This window comes from Myotis brandtii, unplaced genomic scaffold (genome assembly GCF_000412655.1).
Source record: "Myotis brandtii unplaced genomic scaffold, ASM41265v1 scaffold110, whole genome shotgun sequence".
Classification (NCBI taxonomy): Eukaryota; Metazoa; Chordata; class Mammalia; order Chiroptera; family Vespertilionidae; genus Myotis; species Myotis brandtii.
This window is the reverse complement of record NW_005353753.1, coordinates 491,388-502,796: the sequence shown is the minus strand read 5'-3', so window position 1 is coordinate 502,796 and position 11,409 is coordinate 491,388. Positions and strand designations below refer to the sequence as shown.

Sequence of the window (11,409 nt, the reverse complement as noted above, 5' to 3'; positions counted from 1 at the left end):
TTCCCACCCCCCACCCCAGGTCATCACCACCCTATTTTCTATGTCCATAGGTAATGCATATATGCATATAAGATCTTGGATTGATCTCTCCCCCCCTCCCTTTTCTCTGAGATTCTTCAGTCTGTTCCATGTTTCCATTTTATTAATTAGTTTATTTTGTTCATTATATTTCTTGTTTATTTTGATTTTTAGATTCAATTGTTGATAGATATGAATTTATTGCCATTTTATTGTTCATATTTTTTTTAAAATATGTTTTATTGATTTTCTACAGAGAGGAAGGGAGAGGGATAGAGAGTTAGAAACATCGATGAGAGAGAAACATCGATCAGCTGCCTCCTGCGTGCTCCCCACTGGGGATGTGCCCGCAACCAAGGTACATACCCTTGACTGGAATCGAACCGGGGACCCTTGAGTCCACAGGCCGACACTCTATCCACTGAGCCAAACCGGTTCTGGCTATTGTTCATATTTTTATCTCTTCTTCTTCTTCTCCTCCTTCCTCTTCCTCTTCCTTTTCTTCTTCTTCTTCCTCTTCTTAAAGAATACCCTTCAACATTTCATATAATGCTGGTTTGGTGGTGCTGAACTCCTTTAGCTTTTTCCTGTCTGTGAAGCTCTTTATCTGGCCTTCAATTCTAAATGATAGCTTTACTGGGAAGAATAATCTTGGTTGTAGATCCTTGCTGTTCATCACTTTGAATATTTCTTGCCAGTCTTTTCTGGCCTGCAAAGTTTCTGTTGAGAAATCAGCTGACAGTCAACAGAGCACTCCCTTGGAGGTAACTAACTGCTTTTAAAATTCTCTTTGTCTTTAACTTTTGGCATTTTAATTATGATGTGTCTTGGTGTGGGTCCCTTTGGGTTCCTCCTGTTTGGGACTCTGCACTGCCTGGACTTATAAGTCTGTTCTTTCACCAGGTAGGGAAAGTTTTCTGTCATTATTTCTTCAAACAGGTTTTCAATATCTTGCTCTCTTTCTTCTCCTTCTGGCACCCCCATAATGTGTATGTTGGTACACATGGCTTGAAGTTGTCCCAGAGGCTCCTTATACTATCTTCATATTTTTGGATTCTTTTTTCTTTTTGCTCTTCTAATTGGGTGTTTTTTGTTTCCTCATATTCCAAATCCTTGATTTGATTCTCAGCTTTACTGTTGAATCCCTTTAAATTATTCTTTATTTCAGTAGTGTATGCTTAATTTCGGACTGGTCCTTTTTCAAGTCTTTGAAATTCTCATAAAGATTCTTGTAAGTTTCACTAAGCCCCTTGAAGATCTCTTTAAGATCCTTGAGCAACCTTATAACCATTATTTTGAACTCTGTATCCAGTAGTTTGCTTGCTTCCATTTCTTTCATTTGTGACGTTTCTTTGTCTCCACATTTTGGCTACTTTCCTGTGTTTATTTCTATGTATTAGGTGGATCTGGTATGTCTCCTGGGCTTGGTAGTCTCAATATACTTTTTTTACTTCTCTAGTTGTAGGACTTCCATTCAGCCAGATTTCAGGCAGTTCTGAATGATGGTTGTTCTGTATTTTAGTTGTAATTTTCATTTTGTTGTGGGAGGTGGCAAGTACCCGTGTTTACCTACACTGCCATCTTGTTTCTCTCTTATGGTGTTATTTGACATTTATCTTTTCTCCAGTTTGAGATAGAGAAAAGGCCAAGATGGCAGCTCCAAGTATGTATATAAGTAAAAATTAAGCTAGGACATGATATAAAACAATAAGAAAAAGGTTCATTTTCATTCTGCCCAAATTAGAGTGAAAAGTTAGGTATTTTTTTTTCCACATAGGAGGGACAAGTGAAAGTGAACCTATGCTAAGCCATACAGTCCGGAAGCACCTTCGGAAAACTAGACTTGAGTTACTCCACAAAGAATATGAGGTAAATAATAATTAAAATTTAAAATGATGACAGCATTGAATTCAAGGTAAAACTGAGTTATCTCAGGCCTTGGACTTCTTAGAGTAAACAGCCAATGAAATCTTACTTAAATGCCAATTTCAAAATATCTTATTTGATGAGTTCTTTTTTCCTTTTCTATTTCAAATGGAGGAAAGGAATAGATAGAAGCATTTCCTTTTTTAACTTTGTTTTAATTTAAAATCTGTCCTCAACAGACACATCATTTTGTAAGTATTTGCTCTCTCAAGAAGTTGGGAGATAAAAGAAACTCTCTTTTGAAAGTCAGTCTTCCAGCCCCCACAAGGCATTATGAATGCTCTGGTAATCGGTGACTGTAGTCCTCATTCTGTTTTTGTTTCTTCCGATAAATTCACTGGTATGTTTATTCATATATGTGTGTTTCTGCTTACATTTGTTTATTCATTAATATATTAATTCAAATAAAGTGATTTTCTTATTTTATAATGCTATTTATCATAAAATGTATTGTGATTTAAAATAGTAAATAGTACTGTGTTAATTCTAAAATGTATTCTCACATACTTAATGAATATTTATCATACTTAGGTACTCATCAAATTAATCCTTTAGGAGATCCCTGGCATATTGAGCTACTTGTAGTTTATTTTCTAACAGCAGAATTTCTCATGGTCTTAGTTTAAGAAGTAATACCTGTTTTAGATGAATAACTGGTATTACAGAAAAGAGTTCTAGTCCAAATGTTTAACAGTTGGATTTAAGATTATAAGCAGTTCCAGATGGTGAAATCTAATACTTAGAATAGTCACAGTGGTTATTGAAGAACCAGAATGTAGAAAATAAAAATTAACTACAGGTATTATTCTGAAATGGAAAGTGGGAGGAAATAGCTTATAGTTTCAACTCCTACTTCAAATACAGAAGCAAAAATATAAACATCAAACAAAACTATAGTAGATCACCTTCATCAATACTGTATTTTTTTAATTTCCTTTAGTAAAGCAATTAAACATGCCTTAGAATTTTCTTCTGAGGAATCTATTTCCTTGTTGAATTCATTTGACTTTTGTTTCCTGGATATCTTAAATAGAATAAAAGATTTGACATTTTTATTTTATAAAACCACAAACTATCATTGAATCTAAATGAAATCAGTGGAAATGCCAGTTGTTTTTTACTGGAATGCCAGTTTTTATCTAAGTCGAAATACATTTTGAGAATTTCAACTGTGATTTTCTGCATCCAAAACTATTCGTATCAGATAAATTATGTATCAATAAAGAATTTGTGTATCTACAGAATTCTGAGTATAAAATTTAAAAACCCATTGGCCTCAGGTTAGTATATGTATGTGCTTAGTGTTTGTGTCTACCTAATGGCTATGCAATGCTTTTTCAGGATGAAATAGATTGTCTGCAGAAAGAGGTAGAAGAGCTTAAGAATAAAAATCTCAGCTTGGAGTCACAGATCAAGACTATTCTAGATCCTTTAACCTTGATGCAGGGCAATCAAAATGAAGACAAACATCCAGTTGCAGATAATTCAAGTAAAATTGACCCAGAAACTGTAGCAGAGTGGAAAAAAAAACTTAGAACAGCTAATGAAATCTATGAAAAAGTGAAAGATGATGTGGATAAGTTAAAGGAGGTAAGTTGTGATCTTTTAAAAATTTTAATATATGTAGCTTTTAAATTTCTATTATAGTTTTTGTTTAAATTCTGCAATATTGTAAGTACCTTCAGAAGTATAAATAGCCATATTGTCTTGACTCATCATTAGATGGTTTGTAAGGAAAGGACAAAAATCCCTGAATGAGCATTAATAAGGAATAGGAAAACTTTTTCTCCTTAAATGTCATTAGCTGCCAAGAAATATAAGGTGGTTCCATTTGTGACTATAATTGGAGACTCTAGTGCTTTTATATGAGTTTGCATCTTCTTGTAGGAGAGTGACATCAATTTAAAGGATGTGTTTCTGTTTCCCCTCTTTGTGGTTTACCTTAACTTTTTTAAAGCTTATGTCAGTGACTGCCCTGTATGCATAAAAACAAACACATATCCATTTCCCTACCTATAAAATGAAAGACTTGGATTATATCTTTTCTAGCACTACCACTCTCTGATATTTAATATTGTAAATAGTTAAAGGCATAATGACTAATATCAAGAGAGCTATGAGTAGCCTCTTTAGACTACTTTATGCAAAAGAATATTGTGCCTTATGAGGTAAGTTCATTTTTTTCAAATTATTATTCCATCCACCCAACAAGTAGAGAAAGAGCCAAACCTCTAGGATTTTCCAGTCTAGGAAAGGAGATGAGATGCATGCAATCATCACTAGAGATTATAATCAAGTGCTGTTTAGCTTTGTTGGCCAAAGGGACCATCCTTTAGCTTGACTTCAAGTTTATCCACGATGGAGTCCTTTGTGCTGAATAGAGATGGTTTTGTGATATCCAGATCCATAGCCACCCATTTAAAGTATCTACATTTCCTTAAAACACTATTACTGTGCTGAATTACCAAATCCCACCTCCTAAAATCATTAATGGGCTCTATATGATATTTTAAAGTAGTACCACATACTCGTCCTCAGATCCTTAGTGAGGTTAAGTAGCAGAAAAATATCTGCAGCTTAGTGGAAATACTACTTTCACACACACACACAAGAAATGTTATTTGGGCTCAGCAAAGGCCCAGATAAGAGAAAGAAGGGAACTCTATGCTTATAGAGAAAAAAAAACAACTACTACATAATGGCACTGAGTTTATTACAGGCTTAGGGGAAGTGTGTAGTTTCTTTGGAATTGAGAGCTAACATTACTAGCATGTTGATTTGTCTAAGAGGACACAAAAAGGAAAGACAACTGGGAAGTTAGACTGTTTATCAATCTACCATGTCTCCTTTAACTTCCCTTCCTCTTCTTGAGTAATCAGTAAGTTCTATATGATCTCATTTATAGTTATTAAACTTTATTTAAGTTTTTGGCAATCAGTGTTTCTTAGATCATGAGGCTTGGTATGAAAACTTCACTCTGGGCTCCTAAGAGTGGTGTAGGGGATGTATGTAAAAGAAATTTACATAAAACACAGTTTTTCTTTGCTTTTTAAAGGCCACATGTTAATTCAATACTCAAAGCTATCCTGAGACCTCAGAATTATGTGGGATATTTAGTAAGCCCATTTTTGGATGCCTAGTGATGGTATTAGAAGTACTAGGCAATAAACTGGGGCATAAATGAATTTAAAAACATGGACTACAGGGGAAAAACTTGAATGTGAAGTATAAAATTATATACTATAAATCAAAAACGAGTACAAAAAATTCAGAATAAAGGACTATTTAGAATGAGTGAAATGGCCTTTTTTTTTTTTTTTTTTTTTTGATGTTTTCAGGACAGAATGAGTTTTGAACCTTTATGAGGCTAGTTTCATTACCCAGTCAGTGTTGAGAATACAAAATAGCTGAAGACTTCATTACTCTCTTAGATGCAAAAAATAGGCAGAACTTTACCCTGTGTAATCTTTACCCTCCTAACCCTTCTGAATTTGAAAATATCTCCTGATATTTGAGGAACTAGCTAGCTTATAAAGAGAGCCATAGGCTGGCGAGAGACCTTAATATATAATGATACAATACTGAGGGGATGGAGAAAAGAAATCTCAAATGAGTTTCTAATTTAAGCTTATCAACATCATCAAAAAGCATTCACTAAGTGCCTCCTCCTCTTATGGTGCTGTGCTTGAGAGCTTAATTCATTGTCTGTGTCTATGAGGAAATAAATGACTTTCCTTATATCTTCAGAGAGGCAGTAATGGTGTTTATCAGTAACTTAAAGAATTAACCCTCCACAATCCTTGTTGTTTTATAACCGTAAAGACAAGCAGTTACTCAGAGCCCAAAAGGAACCTGTATGAATCTAAGAGAGTTAGGCTTGTGCCCAACAGAATGTTCTCTACCTTGCTTCTCTTATCATTCTCTTAGGGTATTTGTATGTGGGTAGGCAAGTAATATAGTCAGAAGTTCTGGAAATTGGTCAAAAACATTGATCAAATTTTTGAAATCTGTTTTTAAGTCTTCTTAGTTTAAACCTTTTTGTTGACAACAGTTCTTGTGACCTGTTCACTTTGAATGTGAATGTTCTAGTCTAACAAAGAATTTCTCCTGCCAGGTTCATGAAGTTGATTTCTACTCCAGGGAGTCTTATTTTTCTATGAAATCAATAAATGCAATGACTAGGGAATTTAAAGGGAGTAACTTTTAAGAAACCTCTACAATCTAGGCACACTTCTTTTTAGGCTGTCCAGAATCAATATTGGGTCTCTAGATCAAGCATGTCAAACTCAAAGGCTAACATGGGCCAAATAAGGTTTAAGTTTATGTGGGCTGCAAAGAAACAAAAGCTTCAATTTTCATAGAAATGTAGGGTTATTTTGATGGAGACATGCTGAATACAAAGGGCTGAAATAAATGAGTAATCGTTAACATAAAATAATAGAACATTTTAATAAAAATTTAATATTTTTTCTTGAACATTAACTTACCAAAAACTGAGTAACTGCACAAATTAGTAAGTGTAACACAAATAAAGCTATTTTTCTTGTTCTCCGAAAGCGAAATATTTCCTGTTGCGCACACCAAACAAGTCAGTATAAGAATAATAACGTGGTAATCAGCTGCTAAAATATTTGCTGCTAGTATTAGTGGAGAGAAATGGTGCACCTGTGTGGTAAGGCGTGTAAGGGAAATGAATGCAACACGATAATAGTAACCAGTCATTAGCGAACATTGTAGTTCATTATTAATAATTATGTATAACAGGATATTGTAAATATTAAGTTATGAAATTTTTATTAAAACGTTTCTTACATACCATTATATTGGCTGGGTCACAAAAATATTCGTTGTGGTCTGAATGTGGCCCATGGGCCATGAGTTTGACATGCTTGCTCTAGATTTTCTAGCAATTAATGTTTTGTTAAGCAGTTTTTAGGTATCAGAATTTAAAAAAGAAAACCATACTTGGGTTTTTTATTGTTTAATCAAGAGATCCATAGAATTGATTAGAAAATATTAACTCAATTTTGAGAGTCTCAGAAGTTGTGAGCCAGAGCATTTGGGGAAGCCTTTTGAAGAAAGAAAGCAAATCTAATCAGATTAGATTTGTTACCACTAAAAAACTATTGTTAAGTAGCAACCAAAAATCAATATTATAGCTCAAGAATTAACTCTTAGCATTAGTTTTGTGAATAATTGCATATCATATAATGTTACCATGCTTAGAATATTCACTTATGTGAAAAAGGAAAAAAAATCACCATTAGTATAGTCCTTTAATGACTCGTAACTAACATAGCTCCATTTATTTCCCTGGATAGGAGATTTGCAAAGTGCTTGGGGAATATGGATTTAAAATGCTTGGTTGTATTCACAATTTCATAAGTCATTCCCAGTGGTGATTTTAAGTTTCCGAAGGCCATGTTCCAGCATTCAGTTTTCTGCTATTATCACTCTAAAAAATACTGGTGGCTCATGTTATAAATTTTACAAGGCATTTTTATTTTAGCTTATACTTAATTATTTTTAATTTTTTTAAGGCAAATAAAAAACTAAAATTGGAAAATGGTGGCCTAGTGAGGGAGAATTTACGACTGAAGGCTGAAGTTGATAACAGATCACCACAGAAGTATGTATTTTGTTCATAGAGCAATGTTTCAAATTATGTAAATGTTTTAGAATAAGCTGTTATTGTCTGTCACATGTGTTTTTCATTGAAGCATATAGGTTTAAGTAGACTGTCTTGCCTCTAAAAGTTAAGTGTATGGTTATGTTATTGGTAAAATCTTAGTTTCAGTTAAAGCTAATTTTGAAGAAAGGATTTCATTTTTATCCTTTTTCCTTATGTGATTAGCAAAAGGGTTGTTTTGTGACCTAAAACCGATGAACTTTCACTTGGTTTCACATGTAACTGTTTAATAGAACTAACAAAGAATAGGGAGATTAACATAATGTCCTTTAGAAGTTTTCTGAAATGTTCTTCATAGTAAATATTCAGATAGCGCTTTCTCTTTGTGAGGTACAATAACCTATGATGTACAACTGATATTATTCTCCATTTACGGATGAAGAAACAGAGGCATAGAGAGGGTAAATTAATTTATCTAAACCTGCACAGCTAGTATGTTATGTAAACAGAATTTGAACCCAGGTAGTCCAGCCCCAGAGTCCGTGCTCTGTTCCATTACTTGAAAACCATTACACTTTTACATTACCCATTACACTACAAAATCTATCCAAAATAGAATTTAAGGTATTAATAGTTGGATTTTGGACTGATTTGAACTATACAATTAAGTGATTTCATTCTTCCTTTGTGATGGGATAGTTTTCATTCCATTCCACAATCTCAGAGATTGCAAAGTGTTGACCCACTTAACCCTTAGTTTGTCTATTTAAAATGATAAGGAAGAGTTGAGACTTAAGAGTTAAAGATGGAGCCCTAACCGGTTTGGCTCAGTGGATAGAGCGTCGGCCTGCGGACTGAAAGGTCCTAGGTTTGAATCCAGTCAAGGGCATGTACCTTGGCTGCGGGCACATCCCCAGTGGGAGGTGTGCAGGAGGCAGCTGATCGATGTTTCTCTCTCATCGATGTTTCTAGCTTTCTATCCCTCTCCCTTCCTCTCTGTAAAAAACCAATAAAATATATTTAAAAAAAAAAAAGAGTTAAAGATGGAGAAAAGATGGGGGATACAGCACTTAGGTTTTTCTTCTTCTAGAAAAAAAAAAAGACAAGTGAGAAGAGAATATGGTCCCCATCCCTCTCTGAGGGATGACATATCAGAACTCCATACTTTCTTCCCATCTAACCACTAGACTTCCTTTCTCCCTAGTGGAAAAAGACAAGGTAGAATGAAAATTTATCCTACCAGAAATAGCTCTCTGCTTGTCTTTTGAAAAGGAGAAAATGTTGCCTTCAGTAAAACAAAATGTAATATCAGGAAACGGTAGAAGTAAACTATAATTGCTCAAAACAGAGATAACCTACCAATAGAAAAGAAACATAGCTTTTACTTTTAAATAGTTCCTTCCCCTGTGCTCTGCAACCTCACTTTCCTTTCATTTCAGATAATGACAAATTAGTGAAATAAGCTTAGGAAGTGTTGCTGTTATGTGGTGGTTTTGAGTCTCTGTTCTTCTCATTTATTGGCAGCTCGCCTTGCCAGTCATAGTAATTCTTGTCCATTAGCCATTTCCCACAGCGTGCTGAATGGAACTAAAGCTATTTTGTTTGTAGCTTTTATTTCTTGAAAGGTTGCCCACCAGATTTCAGATTTAATGCCAGCCACCAAGATGTGTGTTTTTAAATATCCATGGCTCCATCCTGATAAGTAACTGAAGAATCTCACCTGAAGAAACCTGGACTCAATTCTAATAAGCAGCCATAGTTCTGAATCCCATATAATTCTGGATTTGCTATCTTTAACTTCCATTCCTTCCCTTCAGGGTAAGGGGCCACTTTCACTTTAAAAATGATTTGAACTAACCCCCATTCCAGATCAATTTACAATGCATTGAGGTATTAAATGCATTGCATTTGATTTATAGCCTTGTTTACTCTGCATCACCAAACCCTAGTGGGATTCAGAGAGAAGCTGACCACAGCTGAAAATATCCAGATCTGGTTCACCTGAGGAGAGCTTCTGTTTATATTGAAAATAATATGAAAATTCAAGAGTTTAAAACTACATGCAAGTAAATAAATACCATCCATTCCATTTTGTTCCCTTGATTAGGAAGCACCTTGACCAGTTGTTTTTCTCTTGTCTATGTGGTTAGATGCCAGTATAAATTTAGAAAATGGCAGGTGGGTTATAGTAATGAGCGTCTTTATCAAAGAAGCAGGACTTGAGCCGAGCTTTGAAGAATGGAGATTTCAGTGAGGAGGAGAACCTTCTGGGCCAGAGAAAACAGCTTGAGCTGAGAGAAGCACTATGTGGTCCCTTCAACTCCAGACCCTTCTCTCCAGTAGCAGCCAAACATCATGCTCAAGAAAAATGGTAGCCTCCCTCTCGAAGTCACTAGAGCAGAAGTCCTTTATGTAATTCACACATCTGTCCGTTGTGACCATCACCATCCTAGTGAATAACTGATTAGCACGACCCTTCTGCATCCACCACTCTGTGCTCTAGGCAGAAAAGCCTGATCTCAGCCTCTTATTTTGTGTGGAGTGCCAGGAGTGTCACAACTCCACATGGCAAGAAACAACAAGAATGATGAGAGGAAGTTGAAGGGAGACTAAAAGTATTGCATTTCTTATACCACTGAGTTCTCTTGGCTTCAATTACTATTCCTAAACAATGCCAGGAAATGGGATATATTTGTCCTTGATAGAGTTAGGAGTTCCTTGGTGACTTTTTAGCTTGAAGAGGTATGGAGAATTGACTTGTAAAGTATTTAAAAGTTCCATGCCCTTTCTCTGTGTTCTGTTTAGTTGTGCCATTTTTATGTTCTAGGTGTGCTAAGCAGGGTTTGTGCCATGTTGCCAGCTATTATGAGGCTTTAGCAGAGCAGCTATTTTTGCTGTCAGCTATTAACTCACCTTAATAGCATAGGGTATAAAGATCCATATATAAAACTTCACAGGTCATTTATATCAAACTTGGTTATAATTGGATTAATGGCTTACTTTCTATAAATATGGATTCAGGAATGTTATGTTCTTATAATTGTGTCTTTAGTGAGATCTATGGGTTTGATAATGACTCCTTACATGCAGCAGCTCTTTTATTACACAGCAACCCCAAGACTGTCATTATGAACCAATCTTCTTCACCCAGCTCCTGAGGGAAGATAAAGGCTACAGGTACCCTCTGGACAGTGAGCAGTATTTCCTGTTTTTAGTATATGAAAGAAGTGCTCTTAAAGAGGAATGAATAGACTTAACAGATTACAATCTGTGCTTTTCTTCCATTTATGCTGTATTTATGTTTGCTGTATTTATGTTCCTTGTGTAATCTCATCTATTCCCATGGCTTTAATAATAATATCTACCTGTATGTGAGAGGTTACAAAATAAAATTTATATCTTTGGCCTTGCCCATTCTTCTGAACTATGGATTCTTGTTTCTATCTGTCTACTTTATACTTTCACCTGAATTCCTGTACCTTAAGTTTAGAGCAAAGAGGTTAAATACAGTCATGTGCTACATAACGTTTCAGTCAATGTTGGACCACATATACAGCAGTGGTTCCGTAAGATTATAATGGAGCTGAAAAATTCCTATTGCCTATGATGTTGTAGCTATTGTAACATTGTAGTGGTAACACATTACTCATGTTTGTGGTGATGCTAGTGTAAATAAACCTACTGTGCTGTCAGTTGTATAAAAGTATAGCACATACAATTACAGTAGTGGACTATACCATCTAGGTTTGTGTAAGTGCACCTAATGATGCATTTCTCAGAGCATATATTCATCATTAAGTAGCAAATGACACTTTGGTAGTCCCCTCTTATTCACG

The 11,409-nt window shown here is 35.1% G+C and overlaps 1 protein-coding gene across 1 annotated transcript in view; it reads left to right on the top strand.

Annotated features, from left to right (window-relative positions):
- RNF219 (ring finger protein 219) overlaps window positions 1-11,409 on the top strand; it is a 31,302-nt gene that overhangs the window by 2,221 nt on the left and 17,672 nt on the right. The window contains exons 2-4 of the mRNA XM_014543724.1: window positions 1,796-1,887; window positions 3,286-3,534; window positions 7,485-7,573. Coding sequence (XP_014399210.1) covers window positions 1,819-1,887; window positions 3,286-3,534; window positions 7,485-7,573 — 407 coding nt within the window. The 5' untranslated portion in view covers window positions 1,796-1,818. The remainder of the gene's footprint in view (window positions 1-1,795; window positions 1,888-3,285; window positions 3,535-7,484; window positions 7,574-11,409) is intronic.